General features: G+C 29.5%; 1 protein-coding gene across 2 annotated transcripts; it reads left to right on the top strand.

Moving 5' to 3' along the window:
* Positions 1-3,829: 3,829 nt before the first annotated feature.
* On the top strand, positions 3,830-11,615 carry LOC123296663 (collagen alpha-1(I) chain-like). 2 transcript variants are annotated; one of them, XM_044878245.1, is made up of 6 exons: positions 3,830-4,038; positions 4,754-4,872; positions 8,224-10,079; positions 10,154-10,510; positions 10,570-10,881; positions 11,385-11,615. In XM_044878245.1, exons 1-6 carry the CDS (start codon positions 4,009-4,011, stop codon positions 11,570-11,572), a joined length of 2,862 nt encoding a protein of 953 aa, XP_044734180.1. In that variant the 5' UTR covers positions 3,830-4,008; the 3' UTR covers positions 11,573-11,615. The 2 variants fall into 2 exon arrangements, with proteins under 2 accessions (XP_044734180.1, XP_044734172.1); XM_044878237.1 differs by having other exon boundaries at positions 10,570-10,893.
* Positions 11,616-22,366: the final 10,751 nt, after the last annotated feature.

The following is a 22,366-nucleotide window of genomic DNA, read 5'->3' as shown; positions in this document are numbered from 1 at the left end:
AGTTTTACCTGTGTATTTCAGGAAGTTTTCTAAAATACATTTTGACCAAAAAAAATTTTTTTTAATGAAAATAATTACTAATTAGGAGTGCCTCTTAATCCCTATTATTAGTAGTTAATCCAAAATATTCATATTCAATTTCATTCAAATCAACGAAGTCAACTCAAATATTTCAATTTCAATTAAAATATTTCCAAAAATTTGTCCCAAAAAATGATAGCTCTTAAAGTATCCTTTTCATCTCATCTGGTCCCTGACCATCACTTTGATATTGATTTAAGAAGAAGTGTTATACATTTAAAGTGTTTATCTGTGCGTCTGTGTATTTCGTATCGTTATCCCTTAACGGTCGAACCGACTTGATTGGGAACATTTTATGGCTAAGTTTTCAAAAATCGGTTTATAAGGAATAAATCGTATTTCTCGTGGATTTTTTAAATTTGTAAATTTCACTTGAAAACTTTTTGAAATACAATATAAAACTTTTCGAGAATTTTACCATCTTTCAAAGAAAGTCCCAATTTTTCAACTATAATATTCTTAAGATTTTTATACAAAAGTGGATTTGGAGTTTTATTTTACAATAAAAAATATATGCTCCAAAATTTTTTGAATGTATGAAAATGGAACTAAGAATCTTATAATTTGTAACTTTTAAACGAATTGATATAATCATTAGTGTCGATGATTAAGGCTTGGCGGAGATGGTAATAGTTACTTAAATTTATTACAATAAGAGTAAAAATACTAAATATTGTTCATTCCAATATATGCAATAAATTTAGTTTTAAAAAGATATTTTCTTTTAAAAATATAAATAATTTTTTTTCACACACCAATTGTCGTTCGTCGACCAGATTGGCTGTAAGTAGAAATAAAATAGACAGCTGATCAGAATATTATTAAAATAAACCTGTTAAAAATTACCTAAAAAAGAAAATGCAGAAAGAAAAATGTATTTACTAGTAAAACTTAAATACTAGAATGCTAATTTTTTTGTACGTGTTATTTTATTATATTAAATAAGTACTAGGCCATACATCAAAGAAAATTTATTTAAATGTATTTACATTTTCCAACAAGTATTTTACGAGGTGCAATGATAATAATGTTGTAATTACTTTTTTTTACATTTTATATTACGCATTATATACCGTTTTTTATTCATATAATCAATCAAAACTCATTACGGTAATGACATGCAAATCATTCAATCAGGTGATAAAAACTCCTAATACTTCTATCTTTTATATATCTAGTTATAATTGTAAAAATAAAAATATAATATAGGACTACTATGTTTCAATCACATTTTATGACGCCGTTCCCTACAGTAAACTCTAAAGATATTCTATTTTATCTTCAGACACAAATGGCGAGTTGAACCTAGGTGTACATTAGGACAATTTGATTTCGAGTATCGTGGTATTTATTTCCAAAACTATGTCAACTGGAAGTCAAACAAAAATTCATTCTTATACAATAGGGTACGGTTCATGGCTCATTATGATATTGAACCATGAAACACGTTTTATGAACGTACATAAAAAGCGCATTTGAAAGATTTAAAATTTTTAACCATTCTTAGGGTTTAAAACATTTTTCTGGTTTTTAGGTGGAATGCAAATTCATTCTGATCTATTTAAAATAATAAGTATAAAACGTTAAGATGTAGAATATTTGGATTCTACATCTCCATTATTAGGATTCTTCATTTCCTGTGCTGCAAATTTAGATATGTATACACAATTGTTATTTTCAACATTAACATCAAATAATAGTCTAAATACGGAGGTTAAAAAATGTAATATAGATCACTTTTTTGTTGTAAGACGTGGAGAAGAAACATGTCATAATTTGTCATAATTTCAATGACAGGCAAACCACAATTTGTATAAGATTTCGTAGCCTATGACCAAATAGAAACTTCTCTTTACTGTTTTTAAATTATACGTGATGACAAGAAAAGAATCTATAGAAAAATTTTCCGAATTCCTTTTTAAACTTGATAGTTTAATATTTGATAGCTTTGTTTGAAATTTGGAATAAGTATTTTAAATAGGAAATTTTGTTTGAAAAATTTGGGAAAATTCAAATAATACTAAATTTGAAGATTCGTTGCAAAGTTGCCCATTACTCGATATTTTAAAAGTTTCAGGTGTTTACCGTAAGCTATTAATTCAATTTTTTAATTGGTTAGATAACTCGAAGAGTAAAAGCTATCGTATTGCCGTATCATATTTAAGACCTAATAGAAATGTCTTTCAATCCTATATTTAATACCAGTTTCTAAAATTTGAAATTATATTAAGGCCAGTGTATAAGATTTTAATAAAAATAAAAATGTATATTAAAATGTAGACCTATTTCATAACAAGAAAATTTATTTTTTCAATTTCCAATTTTCAGTGAAAGCTCTTTTTTTAACTTTCAGTTAAACACTTTTATTCTACAGAGTATACTTTAGTAAATAGTTTCCTTGAACAATAATTAACTGCTTACCCAGTGTAAAACAGATCTTACAGATCTTAGCCCACTAACTTTTTTAATTTTAATAAATTTTAGGGAAAAAATTTCACTAAATTAATGTATTTTTCGTTATTCTAAAATTTAGAAAAATGACTTCCATTGAATTATACTTGACTAAGGAATTTTTTAATGAAATGAAAAATTAAATTAAAAACAAGTGAAAACAAACCATCAACTGAGTTAATTATTGAAATATTATGTAGAGACAGTGTCGATTGCACTGTCACATTACACATGTATACATGCCACAGACACATAACTGATATTCTCTTATAATACATACTGTTCAATTTGAGCCTAATTTTCGACTTCACAGGTAAACAGTGATGTTTCCGAAAAAATGTTTCGAATAAAAGTTGTTTATTTTTTATAAGGAACATTTTCTACATTTAAATTTTAGTTCTATCTCTAACGGATTACAAGATGGGTCCTACGCACCACAGACCCAATTGACCTACGATGCTCATTTACGAACTCGACCTCACTTATATGACACAAATCTTTTTTCGTTTTTGAGTTATCGTGTACATAGACGGATAGATGGACAAACGGACCGATGGACAGACAGGAAATGAACTAATTAATGGACTGTTAATTTCAGTGATCTTATGAGCACTTATATCAAAATTTTGTTCGTATCATCAATATTTTTAATCGTTACAAGCTTGGGACTAAAATTAGTATACCTTGATATATATTACATATATACATGGTATAAATATGAAAAGCCGTCTTGCCATAATTAATCTTTAAAAATGTTAGCGAATAATTTGGATACGGATATCGTGCTTCTTACGCTTTTCACATTAAATTAAATAAATATTATTTTTATTTTCTGACCATATTTCAATAAAAGTGAATTTTAACTGTTTTTCCGGTTATAATAAGAAAAAATCAAGAAAATCATCTTTTTTATGAACATTAACATGTGCATAACGGTATAATTGCCACAAATAGACAATATTAATTTGTCGTCCTCACCTAATAATTATAATATAGTAATAATAAAGAATTAAAATTATAAAAAAATAACTCCAGCTATCTTTGTCTATTAGATACACTTGCAAAATTAAAATGTTCTAATTAACATTTAAAACTGGATTAAGGTGTAAAAATTGTCTACCTTCAATTTTAAAAATGACCAATATGAAAACATTATAGGTAAAGTATAAGTAATGTGGTGTACACATATTCATATGAGATAGATAAAACCCCCGAGATTCCATTTATGATGTATGACCTATTCTCACATATAAATAGAGCAAATCTGATTTTTGTAATCATTATTAGTTCAATATCTGTAGGTACAGTGTTTGTTTAATTCCTCAGTAAAATCTTTGAGGAATTTATGTGCAGTGTGGAATAGACACTTGAGTATTTTATTGTGTTTTGTTTTTTGTGAATAGAAACACAATATAGACTAGAGGTGTTTTAGGGGGAGGTTTTTTTTTTGTGAGGGGACTATTTTTATTGTTAATAATGACAATTATTAATAAGAAACATTACACGGTAGGTTAACAAAATTTGATCAGATAATATTTACGAAATTTTTCTAATTTTCTTTTGTAAATAAAAAACTTTTTAAATGAAATAAGTTATTCATTATTTAAGGATGTACGAGCGCCAGAGTAATATTGGATTTTTTTTATATGAAGTTGAACTAATTCTAAATCAATTCTGAAAATCTTAGGGGATTTGTCCGATTATTTAAATAAATAAAAGACTTCAAAAGTAGGCATATTTAACATTGGTCTTATATGGGAAAACGGTAGATGGATGATATGTTTTCATAGATTTCTCCAAAACTAGTCGGTGGAAATTAAAAGAAAACTATTTAAATTAAAGTTGAAAGCTTAATAAATTATCGAAAAAAAAATCCGCTATGCCCACTGACTAAGGATATATGAGCATGGTAGTAGAGAGAGAAATTAAAAAAAATATGTTTTTTAAATTTTGATGGTGAATTATGTTAAAACTTGACAATATAAGACGAAAAGAAAAGTAGGTATACAATTTTTCGAAAACCCAGGGAGATATCAATTAATTTTATTCTTAATTTCCGTCTACATTCATGAAGTTATAACAAAATTCATCATCAAAGTTAAAAATAAGGTATAAATAACTTCAACCATAAGTCCAAACTTGCCTTGGCACTCGTACTACTATAAACTAAAATAAAATGCCTACCATTTATCTGCAGTATTAATTTTATTTTTGTATACAGGTTTTTACTGTGTATTTGTTAATATCGACATGTTTCGCGTGGGAAAATTTACCACAAATTCCTACCGGACGACGAACACAATTTGTTTTAATTGAGGGCGATGGATCGTATAGATATGGGTAAGTTTAAATGCATTTTCAAATTAAATCTTGTTATCGAAAATCTGACTTAAAAAGAATGAACTTCAAGCATTCTCCACGTTTTCTTTTATCAAATAAAAGAGAAACGAACGAAAATTTTATTTACCTGTATAGGTAATATTATTATAAAACAACTTTTTATGAATCTTTACAAAAGAGATCAGTAATATATAAAAATTGACGTAATTTCTGTTACATGTACCTTCGCGAAAAATGATGATTTTCACCATATATACAATTTATTGAAAAGGTGAATTTACAATTTTTTGAAAGTTCAAAAATTATTATCATTCCTTATGGCTTATGATTCTAAAAAAGTAAACGCCAAGTTTCAAAGGAATTTATGATCTTAAAAAGTTAACGCTGTATGCAAAACTTATTTTGCAAGTAATCCGATATTACCATTGCCAAACTTGTTCTTTTCTCTAGAAAAAGCAAGCTTTTTCCAACGTGTCATTACTAATATCCGTAAAAAAAATTCAGCAGCAAAACTTGCCTGATAGTAATTGGATCAAACAAAAAAATAATTCGATAATTTGCCTATTGGGTGGCCATCGTGTTATAATTCACAAAAATTGAATATATTAACTCACAGTATACTCAAAATTTTGGTTTTAGGCGAGATAGGGTCTATTGAGCCAGCATAACAATTTTAGCACATACAAAATCGAACAGTGATTTAATTCAAGCACATTTAGTGCTAATTAAGTATATCAAAACACAATTTATTGCTTTCATTTTCTTTAAAATGTGTGCTGGCTTACTATTCTTTCGTGCTAAGTTATTTTACTTTTCTACAGAACAATTTATAATCAAAGTAAGAATCGTACTTTTCCCCTTTCACCGAATTTCGCGTCATTCATAATTGAAATAAAGCAGATTGCATACGATCTCACATACAATGCACTACTCTACTTTTTCATTACTGGGGTAGTTTCACAAATTGATCAAAAATGATCAAATCTGTTATTTGGAAAGTGATATATGGGTATATAATGACAATCGAATCAGCGACTTACGACCTCCTATTTTGTTGGAAGTCAATTAAAAAAATTTTGTATTCCATTTCAAGGTATTCGACTAAACTACCTAACCGTTAATTAAGATTTTATGACCTATTTGATATGTCTATTAGATAATATAATTGATAAAAAAATTTTGTTCTTTTTTTAATAAAACTAAGCAGAATGACTACACTGTTCAATTTTCGCCTAAAGCATTTAAAATGTATTGCAATTATTGAAAAAAACAAAGTATGCACAATTATTTTACTGATCTTAATCAAGCGGTGTTTATTCGATTCTACAAAAAATAGCAAAATCAAACCAAACCTTTTATCTTTATTTATCTGCCACTGAGCATCGGAAATTTTATAAGAACTTAAGTAGTATAGTAATACTTATTACAATTCAGCACTTTACTAGAGTTTTCCCCCCAGATTCTTAAACGGAGGATGGAAATCACCAATTTTGAAATTCAGGGAAAGGACTTGACTGGGAGCATCCCCCTACTATAAATATTAAAATTTTTGGATTTAATTAAATCAAAGTAAAGAGGGAAGCTTTTCACTATGAAGAAACCACTTAGAAATTGTTAACTCATTGGCCATTATAGTGGGCAGGTGTTTTTGAATTTCTCTTTACCTACTTAATTTAAAGCTTCACTTTCATTTTAAAAGGTTCTCGTCATAAAAATAAAAATCTTAAGATATGGTTCAAGCAAATAAAAAAACCAAAACTTTACAATTGTTAATTATATGATTTGTTAGATTTAAATGTAATGAGAGACTATTGTAAATTGGATAAAGGATATTGAGAAACGTTACTATAAAATCACATAAGGAAACTCATTTAAATTTTCAAAAAACTAAAAACTTCTTTCAAGTAGGTAAAAAGTAAAAAAAATGTAAACAGGTTATTTTGAAAAGAGTGGGTTGTAGAAAAAATATTCCTTTGAAAGCTGTTTTAATTGATACTTTGTTTGCACTTCAAAATGTAGTTACTTCACATTTCTGCAATTGATTGTTCATTCAAAATGGATGAACCAAGTAAATTTTGACTTGAAAACATGCTTAGTAGACAGAAATAGTAACAGAAAAACAACAAAACAGAATAGTAACTTTAAGAACTACTTTAGGGATTTATATAACAGGTTGATCAGTTTCTGATTACTGTCATCGAAAAACTTTAAACTTCGAGATTCTTCGAAGAGAATCTTCTGATACGTTAAAAATGACATTCAGAGGAAAAATTTTATTTTACGTAAATACGGCCAAAGTTTGTAAGAACGTGTACTAAATCGTTATCATTACTTTCATATTCCAAAGAGGCACAGAAATGCTTGATGCAAGGACCGTCAAGATATGAGAGCCATAGTTAATTGGTATGCCCCTAGAAAATTCAAAATTTAAAACCTTGCTTGAAAATTTTGTTATAACGTTCTCTTGTAACGAGTAAATAAAATAAGTACCTAATAGACAAAATAATAATTGAATCTTTTAAATAATGAAACAATGTCATAGATATTGAACTTGACATTGAAATTCGATCATCTATTTACAATAAAAGATGACATTTGTATACTTTTTTCAATTGATATTCCAACCGCAGGAGGTATTTACAATTATTATAAATATCATGTTTATCCTGATTGCTCTGATTAAAAAAATTAATAAATTAATACACATATAAATATTTAACATAAACTAATCTTATAAAAAAAAAACACAAATTTTAATTATAAATTATAATTGAATTTTTTTTGTATATATTTATAAATACGTTGTTTTACAATAATAAAAAGATTCCACTTACCTACTCTTCGAACAATAAATGTTGAATCAGGTGGAAACTTTTGAAGATATTGAAATCATTTTTACCTCAAGAAATATCACAGCGAACCGTAATATTATATTGGCCTTACTTTTTTTGAAACAAAATTTTTTGATGTTAAAATGGAAATTGTTCAATAATTTTCATTTATAAACATCTTAAAAACTAAAGAATTTATCGAAATTATTGAAAGAAATATTTTGAGTAGAGTTAATTTTTAGTATTTTTCTCTAAAGTTTATAGTCTCGGGTATGAAGTAGATCAATTATTATAGGATGAACTTTAAATGATACGATAAAAATTTACTGACTTCAAACTTCAGTTTTCATTTTCTTCGGGAAAAATTTGCGTAATGAGTTCTAGTCAATATTGAATTACATATTTTGTTGTTCAAGAGTGTTTGAATTGTCAAATGATTAAATATTAAAAATAAAAAGTGAGAATAGATTGATCAAATTTTTATTATCCAGAGTAAACAACGTAAATTTTTTTTGTACAGATATGACACGGGTATAGATTCTGCTGCCAAACAAGGTGCTGATGCTTCTAATCAAGTTGAAGGGCATTACTTTTACACAGCACCAACTGGACAAAAGATTGATTTGAAATATACAGCTGGTGTGCAAGGTTTTGTACCAGAAGGCTTAGATACATTACAAAATTCACTTGGTGCTGGAGCCTATGTACCAGCAGCCATTCCAATATTACCAAATATTGGTGGCCAAGGTTCTCAAGATGATCTTTCTAATACCGGTGATGCATCATACGCATTCAGCTATGACGCTGGCGATTCAAGACGTCAAGAAAGTTCAGATGCTGCTGGAAATGTACAAGGAAGTTATTCATATAGTAATGCAGCTGGTTCACATGATTTATCATACATTGCTGGCTCGCGAACTGGTTTTGTAGCTACTGGTGGTTCATTAGCTGTACCAAACGGTTTAGGTCAAGCCGGCCCAGGAGCACCAGCAGTTCCATTACCAATTATTCCAATTACGCCAAATATCGGCTCAGGTGCATCAGTGCCAGGAGTTCCAATTCAATCCACCGGACCAAATCCAGATGGTTCATATTCTTTCAGCTACAATGCCGGTGATTCAACTAGACAAGAAAGTGGTAATGCTAATGGAAATGTGCAAGGAAGCTATTCATTCCGTAATGAAGCTGGAAATAATGATTTATCATACATTGCCGGAGCTGAAACTGGCTTTGTACCAACTGGTGGATCTTTAGCTACTCCTAATGGATTAGGACAAGCTGGACCAGGAGCTCCAGCACTTCCATTACCAGTATTACCAATCACTCCAAACGTTGGAGCAGGGGCATCAGTACCAGGAGTTCCAATTCAATCAACTGGGCCAAATCCAGATGGGTCATATTCATTCAGCTATAACGCTGGAGACTCAACTCGACAGGAAAGCGGTGATGCTAATGGAAATGTTCAAGGAAGCTATTCATTCCGAAATGAAGCTGGAAATAACGATTTGGCGTATATTGCTGGTGCTGAAACTGGTTTTGTCGCTACTGGTGGATCTTTAGCTACACCTAATGGTTTAGGAAATGTAGGTCCATCTGGAGCTATTCCAGCTGCTACACCAAACGTTGCTACGCTTGGTGGTGCTGCACCTGAAGCAGGTGATGATGGTGATGATGGCAGCTATAAAGGATCAACTCCTGAAGTGGGAGACAGTGGAGACGATGGAAGCTATAAACCATCAACTGTTGATGCAGGTGACAGTGGAAGCGATGATGGAAGTTATCGTCCATCAACTATCGATGAATCAGGTGTTCAGGTAGTAGAGGATGGAAGATACACTCCATCAGGTAATGAACCTGGTGATGATGGAGATGATGGAAGTTATAAACCTTCAACTGTCGACATTAGTCCTCCAGGAAATGATGGAAGCTATACACCAAGCGCCGATGAAAACGTGCAAGGTCCCATTGGTCCTTCAACAGCAGAAGCAGGAGACGATGGTGATGATGGCAGTTATAAACCTTCAACTGTCGATATTAGTCCTCCAGGAGATGATGGAAGCTATACACCAAGCGCTGATGAAAACGGGCAAACTCCGATCGACAATGGAGATATACAACGTACAAACACTCAAGCTAATACCGGTGATGCTAGTTACAGTTTTTCGATTGACACAGATGATTATAAACGACAAGAATCTGGAGATGCCAATGGAAATGTTCAAGGAAGTTTTTCATATAGAAATTCAGTAGGAACACATGATTTACAATTTGTGGCTGGATCTGAAACTGGTTTCCAACCAACTGGTGGTTCTTTATCAGTTCCTCCTGGTCTCACCGAAGATCAGTTAAGAGCTGGTGAAGCTGCAGCTAGAGCAGGTAAATATAAGAAATATAAATAACCAAAAAATATTTGTGAAAATTCAATAATGACAATTATTTAACCATTATAGCTGCAGGTGCATCTCCTCCTGCAATCGGCGGTGGTGGAGCTGTATTTCCACCAGTAATTCCAATTAATCCAAATGTACCAAGCACAAATTCATTAGATGGCTCTGAAGATGACCAAGCAAATACTGGAGATGCTAGTTATAGTTTTACGATCGATACAGATGACTACAAACGACAAGAATCGTCAGATGCTGCTGGAAACGTACAAGGCAGCTTTTTATACAAAAACGCGGTAGGAACACACGATCTACAATTCGTTGCAGGTTCTGCTACTGGGTTCCAACCAACTGGTGGATCTCTTTCAGTTCCTCCAGGTTTAACAGAAGAACAACTAAATCAAGGCGCTGCTATTGCACGAGGTATTTATTATTATAAAAAGCTTTTATTTTTGAATTATAAACAAATTCTTATATTTAAGCTGGAGCAGGTGCAGGAAGTGGAGCACCACTAATTCCAGTACCTGGTGGAGCTGCTGGAGGTGATCAAGCCAATACCGGTGATGCTAGTTATAGTTTTACAATTAATACCGATACATACCAACGATCTGAGTCTTCAGATGCTACTGGAAATGTACAAGGTACCTACGCCTATCAAAATTCAGTTGGAAATCATGATTTAAGTTTCGTAGCTGGTTCGGCAACTGGATTCCAACCAACTGGAGGATCCCTTTCAATTCCACCGGGTTTAACTGAAGCTCAACTAAGGGCCGGAGAAGCTGCTGCAAGATCAGGTGCTCCATTTGGTAAGAATAACTACACTTATTCATTTATTTATATGATTACTTTAGGTGACAATTACTAATCCCAAATCTAATCAATTATACCTTGCATTTTGGGCTATAATAACAAAATTTGATACCGATGTTTATTCAATCTTCTATAAAAATTTGGCTGATGCGGACATGTTTAGTGTGTCCCAGTGGGGCTCAAAAAAATCTAAAAAAATCAAAAAAAGGCTCAGAAATTGAATAAAACTCAATTGAAAAGTGGTATTCTTAAAATCCTATTTTAAAGATACGATTCTCATATTTTAAGAAAACCGGTTTATGAAATATTTGTGAAGTTGGAGGGAGAAAATATAAGATTCGTCTGAACATAATGGTTTTCAACGTTTGTGTTTTTTAAATATTCGAAAGTTGCTCAGGATTTTATATCGCGAAACAATATTATTTATAGACATTAAATTTTGGCATTGTCACAAAGTACATTAATAAAAAAACATGAATTTTTTCAGTGCCAACAGGATACTTACCACCACAAGCACCAGCTTCAAGAATACCAATAATTCCTGCAGGAATTCCTTCTGGCATTCCAGCAGCCGGTACTCCAATTACAACATACAGTATTGGTACAGGATCAGTAAAAACATATCTTCCACCGAACGATCGAAAAAAATATGGATATATCTATGATACAATATAAATTTCAAACAAGTATTAAATTAATAAAAATTTCCAAAATAATACATTTGGGCTGTGATCTTTTCCTGCCAAAAAACATATATATACCCATTATTTTTAATTGTAATTCCGTACCTATTATTACGTCTAATTATTAAACATTGTCAAATGGACAAGGTGATGACTTTGCTATGATAAACGGAACTTGAGAATTTTTTCTTATATAATTATATTATTGTGTTCATAAAAAAAATTACTCAAAGAGTAATTTAACAATGTCTTCTGCAAATATTTAAAAAATTTAACTTTCAATTATCTATTTTTTGTAAATAATTGTAAGTTATAAAAAAAATAGTAAAAATATAAATATATATCTCGAAAAGTAGATTTCCTTTAAGGAAAAAAATGTTTTAATTTTTTAATTAGTTTTTATAAGAAATTTTCTTGAATTTACTAGTTTTAATGTTTGTAACATGTGCCAGTTTTATTGTTCTCAATAAAGAACTTATAAAAATATTTGCCTTAAAGATTTATTCTTGTAACTTCGTCTTGAAAATTTCGAATGTAAAATTGGCCTACTTTTTATGAAATACCTACAACCTCTTCCAAATATTTTGTTTGTTTAATCCATAAGTTAAACCAATTTTTCAAGGCGTACAACTTGTTTATCTAATTTTCATCAGTAATAATAAATATACAGTTCCCGCACAATTTTACAGAACTATTAAAATAGGTGACTCAGCAAAGTGTAATAGTCTCACTTTTTTTGTTTTTGTTTTTTAGCTGTTAAACCCTTTATTTTTTGTTTTTTATCAAAATGCTTTTACCGTTTTTATTTTTTGTAAGAAACCTGTTTTCGCACCTTTTGAGAGAAGGTTAACATTTTTTTCATGAAAAAATAAAAGTTATCAGATCTCCGGACCAAGAATGTTTTTAAAGACTTCGGTTTTGAAGACTTTTGACAAGCTTATCAAAGATAAAATCAAAATTATAGTAAAATCTTGACTGAATACTTGGACATTGGACAAAAACTTCATAAATATCATGTGTAGGGGTCAAAATTTTTTGATATTTTCAAATTCATTTAAGGCTACATAAGGTTCATACTTCTCTGAAGGGGTTGTCACTCTTTTAAATATGGTTCAGTGCAATTTTTAGTATCAATCTTCATTTATTAATGTTAAATTCAAAAATTTAACTGAAAATATTACGCTGGTTACTCCATTTCTAGTAACAGAATAAGCATTCAAAGTGCAAAACTGTAATGTTTATAATATTTTTAAATTTAAAAAAAATGAGACCGGCCGTATAACAACAAATATAATTTCAAAACTAGTACAAATCAGTCTAGTTTTTCTATAAGCTAGAGAAAAACGAGAGTTGTTAACTTAAACTTTTTTCGTCTTTTTAAAATTTACCTATCTAATGCAATATGTATATTAGATGTGCTTAACAAGTTGCATATAAATAATATGTGAATTAATTCGTTAATTATTTTTTATAAAAACAAAACAATTGCATGACATTGTTTTTTATTTAATGAGATGAATGATACAAAATATTACATTAATGAAAATAATTTATAAAACACAAATGATGATTAAAATGCTATTTTATTCATTTGTAGAGAAACAGAGTCTCTGCTTTGTTAATAAACTAATGACATCCGTATATTTTTATATTTGGTATCCCTAACAAAAGACAATACATATAAAAAACTTATTATAACTTAAAATTGAATAAAACTACAATAATATTATACATTCAAATAATATAATTATACTCAAAACTGGCACTATTATCAAAATTTTGAATTATTGCATTTGGCCCATCACCTGCTCAAAATATACATAATATTTAAAATTAGTTATTAAACTAATTAATGCCCAAGAACTGAAAACATAAATGCTTCGAATTTCTGTTTAATCTACAAATGAATAAAAAAAAGTAAATATTTTGTTTCGGAATGGTTATTCAAACGCTCATTTTTAGTTACACACTTGATAATGATCGCTAGATAATGGTTTAGTGGTCGCTCCTTCTCTAGGGGTAAAATATCTCTAAAACTATCACGCTTGGGATATAGTAGTTTTACGAATAAGCAATTTTATTTTACCTCAAGAGGAGACCTTCAGGTGAACTCTAATGGAGGTGAAATTAATATCATGAAAATGAGTATTTCCATGTATTTCCAAAAAGTTTATAATGACATTATTTGAAGGCGTTCAAATGAGACGGACTTGCATGCATAAAAAATTATCCTCGCGTAAGCGTGTGAATAAACACTTTCGAACATTAATTTTTTTATTCATACCGAAATATAATCTAAGCATTCTGTACAAGAGTTGTACGGACGAAACATGTTACAGATCCAAAAAAAAACCGTTTTCAAAAATACATGACTAGTTCCTATTTACAAACTTTTTATGAAAATTTCAGTATGAATAAAAGAATTTTTTGGAATAAAAATAAAATCAGTGTTTAAATTACGATTTTATTAAATTGTAAGCAAATGGATACAAATAAGGATAAGCGTAAGCATATTGTCCAGTTGGAATATAATTAATTGGCAATGTAGCAGCACTAGTTAAAGCTAAGCTTTGAAGGGGCAATGCAGCAGGTTGTAATGGCGTTAATTTCGGTGCTGCATTTAAACCATTCGATTGAAGTAATGATTGTTGATGATTTATTTGAAGTAATGGTTGTTGCAGGGATTGTTGTTGTTGAGCTTGTTCCAAAGATATTTTTGGTTCTGAAATTATTCCTTGTCGATTCAAAATCGCTGGTGGTTGTAAAGCTTGTTGCTGCGGTTGTTGTAGCAATTGTTGTGGTTGAAGAGTTAATGGATCTATAGCTGCAGCCAATATACCACGATTTTCTTGTATTGAATATGAAAAATCATTACCAACACGGTCAGATTTTACAAAAGCTGTATCGATTGGAAGAATTGCAGCGCAATTTATTGAAGAAATAGATAATATTGTTACCGTCAAAATAGCTATCTGTAAATTAAAAAATAGTTTTTTTAGTTCAGGTGGTTCTTTTTAAAAAGAAGAGTTTATAAAATGTGAATTATACAGGCTGGGCCATTTTAATCTATACTCCTAAATATCGTTTTGTAACTAACCAATAAAAAATAATTTAAACAAAAGTTGTAGAGTTTGGTGAGGAATATCATGTTCTCACTTTAGATTGGACCTTTTTCTTTTGGTTTCTTTAATAGCCAATTTAGATTCTAAGCGGTGAGAGACACTTTAAATAACAGTTTAAATTAGAAAGTTGAACCTCATAAAAAAACTAAGAATTTTTGCAAGTTAAAACATGCCATTATCGCATTTAATCGAAAGAATATACGCTTAAATTTTATTGATGATTGTCTAGGTCAAAGTCATTTACACAGGCAGACTTTTGCAATAGCCAAATTTTGCCATAGTAAGCGTGTTTTCTTTCGATTAAATGCAATAATCATATTTTTAAGTTGCATTTCCTTCGAAAGCTCACGGTTTTCGAAAAAATGGTTTGTCTGAAAAATATTAGTTTTTTTATAACTTCAACCAATCTTTTTAAAATGACTGACTGATTGTTTTAACGAATAAAATTTCATTGCTCAATATTGATTGGAAAAAGTCCAGCAAAATAAAATGACTTTTACTACTTTTTGGAAAATCTGCCACAACTCAGTAAATAAAGCGAACATAACAAATGTTTCTAGTTTTTTTTTTATTTAAGCTTTCAAATAATTGCTTCAAAATGTTCTGGAAATTGTATGGAATTATTATCTGCTTAGTTGAAACTCGAGAAGGTATCACAAAAATTCAAATCTAATTTAAAAAAAAGTGAAAATAAGCAATTGACTGGGTTAATTACTAAAACACCCAGTTTACACAGTGTATCAGTGCTTGCATAATCTTTTAAAAATAATTATGAAAACAAAATATTTACGAAGGGTAAAATGACGGCCTTCCATTCGCTTAGAAAAACGCTATTCCTATTCGCTTAGAAAATTTCGAAAATTTTTCAAAATATTTTCTAGGAAAATCTTTTCGCCTTTTTTTGGAATACAAAAACTTTCAAATAAATTTCCCACCAAATTGACCCACTTAATATTTTCGGTTAAGTTTGGTATAAAAAAAGTCAATATATTCACAATTTGAAAAGAGCTCAAAATTTTCAATTTTCTATAGGTTTGGAGAAAACTGAAGTTTTTTCCTAATTTACCTACGGTATTTACGAAAAATTGTTTGAAACAGACAATTATGAGATATAAGAAGCTCAAATTGAGATATTCTATATCAGAATATGGTCTGTCTTTAATAATTCATTCACGAAGAATTTATTTCTCACTATTCAGTCAAATAACAAAGAATTTCCATATTATTTTAATGAACTCCTAAAGTTATGAGATATAATATTTCAACACCTGTGTCTCTTTCATTTGCCAACCACGTGTTATGTTAGCATGATTCGTAAATCTTTTTTTGTTATTCAAAGGGCAACAGAGACAACAAACCAAAACAAAATTAGTCCAAGGTTCACTTTAATATACCAATTAACACTACGAAACAAGAATGAGAATGAATTTAAAAATACTTACAGCACGCATGATGGAAGGATGTTTCGTAAACCAATTTAAGAAAAAACAAAACGACAAAAAAATAAAATAAAGTTAGTAAAATCGTTTAATCAAAAAATTTTGTACTCAGTCTTATATTCTCAATAATATCGAAGTGATATGTTAAACTAACAAAACACTATACGAAAGTCATCATCATCGTAAGCTCATCGAATATATACTCGAATTAAATATAAAAATTACAATCGTATACTGATTACGCTATAAAGGGATCCTGTATTTCATAAAATTAATTTGAACATTTTAATGTAATCAAATTATATTTAAGGGTAATTTTTTATACCAAACCTCCCTTCTTTACATTTTAAAATAATTTTTTTGAGTATCTAATTAATAATCTATTAATTTAAATTTAATTTCGCATTTGAATATCGCATATAGGATCCCATTTTATGGTTATAATATTAAATAACCATTTTTCTAAAACAACAATGTTGAAATGGCTGTAAAAGGTTATTCTGGTTTGTAACTAAAACCTGATTTAGTTTTTTTCTTTGTTTTATTATTTCAATGTTAATGCAAAAACAAAAAAAAACGTTAAGTACACTTTACTTACTAAGTGCTTTGCAAAGATAGAATGTATCTTTTAAATAAATCGTTGGCTGACCACTATATTGCCAACTAGGCGCTTGTAAAGCAAGCCTATCGATACAACATATTCTCACATTATTTGTTAAAAGATTGTCAGTTTCTGTTGTCTTTCTTTATTAACCGGTCTAGACTCAGAAAAATATTATTATATTGTTATTGAATATTTGCAGTTCAAGGGCAGCAAATATTATATTTGTTGATTAAAATGCATAAAACTTGAATTCGTATACTTAACGAATCCGTCGGAATTGAGTGTGCAAAAGTCGGTGAAGAATTTTTCTTTTTTATATACCAACATAATAGTTTAAGTACCCCTTGTGATTTTTGTTCTGAAAATTTACATTCATGAATTCATTCGACAGTGTAATGATTAGTGTTGAATTAGTAACATTAATGATTCAACAATATGTAAAATAACGAATGTTAAAAAATTGAGATGCTTTTTGTCGATTTTATCTTTATACTAGCTTTTGCCCACGTCTTCGCTCGTGATAATGAGTCATTTCAATGTATTCCATACTTGATTCGTTGATTCATTTAAGGAACCAATTTTAAAGACTTATAGAGAATCAACTTTACTGACATCCCCTTGGAAAAAAATGCGGCATTCGTCCATGGAGTTCGATGGAGTTAAAGAATGAAAAGTGATACAGTATATTTTTCTCTCATTTGCTTTTGATAATGATTCATTTAGTGAAACTATGATTCATTTAGACTTTAGAGATCCAACCTTTACCTCGTTTATCTCTTCTATATACTGCAATATACACAATGTCAACTTTGAAGACCCAAATGCTACCCTTCAACTCGCTTTTCCTCGCTTAATCCGGTTTCCTGACGCTTAATTTTTCAGTCCTCAGCCATAATTCGACCTAGATTGCGAGTAAAATCGTCCATTTGTCGTAGGATTGATATTCCTAATAGTCTTGATTTCGTCTGGATTGTTACTTCTTCTTTTACTTGGAACTGGAAGACTTTTTCGTGTCTCTCCAACCGATGCAACCTCCTTTTCCTTAATTTCAGTGACAGCGGCTGAATCACAAAACAAATTTGTACTAAATTTTGTTATACAATATTTGCATTTTCAAGTAATTAATAATTTGCAAGCGTGAATATTAAAATATCAAAATATTTTATTTTTTAAATACAAATCTGGATTCCATGTTAATCAAAGCAAAGTTATAAATGTAACTCCAAAGTAACTGCAAAAAAAAAAACAATCTGCTATGCTCTTATTTCTGTATATACAACTCCGGTTAGAACCTCGTTATAGGTACTGATTTTTCAATAAAAATATTACTTTCATCTTATCATTATTTTTATTTCTAAATAATTATAATATTTTCCTTAATAATTTGCATAGTTTTCTTGTGAATCTGTATTGTTAAAGGTTATTTTTTTCTCATGGAGTACAACCCATGTAGGTGTGGAACTTGTCACCCAGTGTTTTCGCGATTTTATTACTATGTTAACTAGTTAGTTATTTATTCGTTGTGTGCGTAGTCATGGTAGGGATAATAAAATCGATGCCAGCGCTTTAAGTGAAAAATTTTGGAGATAAAGTGGGCTGTTATGACTAATTTGCAATTATTTACATGTTAATGATATAGAAACTGTCAAATTAAAATGATTGAAAAACACTAATTAATTAAACTTAATGCATTAAAAATTGTGAAAATAAGAAATCAAATTGTACAAATATTATTTTTCAAATGTTAATTATCGTAATTATTTATTTAAATTTGTGAAACAAGAATATTAAATTTTAAATGTAAGTTTTCAATGCAATCCACACAATTATATATGCATCCATTAATTCTATAATTAAAGTAGTGTATCGTTGTCATGGAAACGAAATTCACGCTCGGAGCGAATAAAGTTCGATAACTAAGCTAAGAGAATATGTGAAAAAGTTGGTAGGCATTGACTTCAGCCTGTCCTATAATGTAAATGTAAACAGACCCAATATGAAGGTAGTAGCTGTATCTAAAAAACTAGAGCTGCTAGAATAAAACTGAGGATAGATTTGAAATTAGTGACCCCTCATTTGTAAAACAACCGTTCAAATATTTCATGTAACAGAAAAAAGTTTGAAAAGCTATGCTGTGTAAAAGGTAATATTATTATGATTGTTTTGTATTTTACAAGATACAAAAAACAAAGTATATACTTCGGCTAAACGGTTAAAGGTTTACTATGAGTATCAATGAAATTAGGTCAAAATTTCGTCCCAAACATATTTTTTGTTGTAAAAAATTACAAATACATAGAATAAAAAGAAATATTACCACACAAAATACGCCTTAGCAATTACATAACATACTTCAAACTTTAATTACACTTGAAATAAAATTTAGTCATTTAAAGTGAACAGTTAAAGGTATTATACACAGAGTGTCCAGAAATCGAAACTTAATATCTCCAATAAGGATGATTCATACACTTTTCCATTAATAATGACAAATTTTTACGATTCGTGTAAGATTGAATCAGATGTCATAACATTTTTTTATTATTTTGATCGCATTGTTTGTGTTTACTTCTAAGAGTATTAAATAGAACCTCACGTTTCGATGACCTTGGCATTTTCTCTTTTTTTGTTGGTATTGTTGATTTAAAATCTTACCAAAAATCGAAAAAAAAATTTTTTCCTAATATTAATTATACCGCCCGCGTAACTGCGTATTTGGTTGGGATCACATATCAAACAATTTGGTTCGGATCACATATCATACATATTGTCATAAAATATTATTTCATGATAGTGTGTAATTTAGTTTATCGCCCAATAATCTATTTTTATATTCTACTCCCGGTTGCTTTAACTGAGTATTTAAAACAGTGAACCCCCGGGAATCCGACTCCTGGCTAATCCAGTACCCCTTGTAATCCGAACTTTTTTTTATTTATTAAAAGATGGTAAATAGATACATATTATTGAATATTACAAATAGAATCTTATCATTGGATTTGTGATTTGTCGGATTACAAGGTACTCTTTTGTACAAAATTCCGGACTATAGGGGATCTCAGGCAGTACTCTATAATCCGACTAGTTCAATAGTCCGACACGGTCCTGCAAAACGTTTGCCGGATTACCGAGGTCCACTGTATATCAAAGTGTAGTTCACCCAAACTAATCCCCACTTAGAAATCTCGGCTGGTCGCAAAAGCTCATACATTAATTTTAATACAAGTACTCTAATTAACTTATGTGTGAAATTTAATTGATCTAGGTTATTGATGGCAAACCAATGATGATGTGTTTTTTGATAGGTACTACATTTTTGGGTACAGTTATAAAACCTAACAAATAGTTTTAATTTTTTTTTTTATAAAACTTCTACTTCAATCCTATTGCTAAATAATTTAGAAGGTAAGCAGTTTAAAAGTAGGTAGTTAGCTTGATACGATCCAATAATACTTAAGAGTAAAGGAGGGATCTAAAATTTTTTTAATGAAATATTCACAAATCCTTATGGCATTTATAGTAAAATAGTGAAAAAGATTTACACGAGACTGAGCAATGGTCTTGCTCAATTAGTGGTTAAGATTTTGAAATAGCCAAGTTTAAGACTAATTTTTCAATCTCGGAACAATATTTGATGCTAGATTAATTCATAAATTGTCCATAAAAAAATTCGGGACAGCCTGTACAAAAAAATTCTTACACCATTAATTTATCAATAAACCTACGAATCTTTACTTATATACTGCGCGACTATAAACAAACAAAAAAAAACCTCTTCATTGACCCTTTGCTGTCGATGTCTCTATACATAGATTTATCCAAATAGGAAGTTTTTAAGATTTTTTTTAATAGCATTTTAAGAAGCAAATAATAATTACCGGACTTAAATAAAAACATATAAACATACAAAAACTGATCTTAAGACAAATGGGTGTGTATAAGTTTAACCATGAAACCGGTCTAAATTAAAAACTGTCTCAATAATCAAAAACAAAAAAAAATATTCTAGTTGGTTAGTGATTTTTTAAGTGTATCAAACCAGTTACTTTATTTTAAGTTAAGTATCTACTAAAATCGATAAAAATCAAACTTTTATTTTAAGAACAGATTTGTATTTAAGGATGTACGAGCACCAAGGCAATTTTAAATAAAAAGATTGATTTTTTCTAAAATGAAGTTGGACTAAAAATAAGTCTAAATCAATTCTGATAATTAAAGGGGGTGGGGATTTGCCCAATTATTTAAATTAATAAATGACTTCAAAGTATAGGCACATTTAACATTGGTTTTATGATAAAATGGTAGATGATTTTATGGTAGTTGGTGGAAATTAAAAAAAAAAAACTATTTAAATTAAAGTTAAAACCTTAATAAATTATTGAAACGAAAAAACCTGTTGTGCCCGTCTGATTAAGGATGTATGAGCACGGTAATGGGGATACAAATTTAAAAAAAAATATGTCTTTTCAATTTTGATGGTGAATTATGTTATAACTTGACAATATATAAGGCGAAAGGTAAGAATAAAAATTTTCGATATCTGGAGTAATTTTCAAAATATCGAAGAATTTTTTAAAATTATTTACCTTTCGACATTTCGAAAACCATGGCAGATATCGAAAAATTGTATTCTTATTTTTCGTCTACATTCATAAGTTTATAACAAAATTCACCATTAAAGTTGAAAATTAGGTACAAATAATTTTAACCCTAAATCTAAAATTTCCTTGGTGTGCGTACCATCTTAAGGTAGCTTCACGGTATATAATTCAATCAAACAAGGATTCAATCTCTTAACAAGCGATAACAAATAATCGCCCGCGATAATAAATCTACGGACACGAAGATAAATCATCGTGCCCGTAAATTTTTATGCGAGACGATGGAAAATGTTTGCCTGAGAGTACTCAACCAAATCTTATTCATGCGAACAATGTTTTTTCTATTTCGCCCATAAAGTGGGACAGAAGTACCCTAAAATAGTGTGGTAAGTATTGATAAAAATGTATCCTAAATAAATTAATGGTAACAAAAATCTACTCCGCGCAAATGTGTTCAGATTCAACGACAGATTTAATTATTTGTCGGTAGTAGCCTAGACAAATATTTGTCTAACCACGTAATAAGTTCATTTGGTACACGATAACATCATAGTTAGTTTAACCACTTCCAGCAGCCCAAATAACAAAAACGGTGGAATTCACAGCCAATTGAAAAATGTTGTCTTATCACCAACTTATCAGGCTAAGATTTTTTCAAATATGCTAAACTAAACTTTTAGTGTTTTATGAGGAAAGATGAAAGCACGGTTTGAAACGTTTACCTAAATCAAAAAATTTTATATTATGGATCCATCTCTGGTAATGTAAAAAATAAATAATTATTATTTTTATAAAAATTATTAATAAAATGTTTGTAGGTGTTCTGCAATTTCTTTAGTAGTTGTATTAGCAAACACAGAGATCAAAGGTTCAATGACTCATTTATATCAATGTTAAGGACATTTTATTATGAAATAAATAATCTATCGATTTAGCACAATCATTTTGCAAATTTTTTTAGGAGAACACAATTTGAAAATAATATATTTCAAATATATTGTATTTCTTAGAAAATTGCAT

This window comes from Chrysoperla carnea, chromosome 1 (genome assembly GCF_905475395.1).
Source record: "Chrysoperla carnea chromosome 1, inChrCarn1.1, whole genome shotgun sequence".
Classification (NCBI taxonomy): Eukaryota; Metazoa; Arthropoda; class Insecta; order Neuroptera; family Chrysopidae; genus Chrysoperla; species Chrysoperla carnea.
This window is presented reverse-complemented; position numbering and strand designations above follow the sequence as displayed.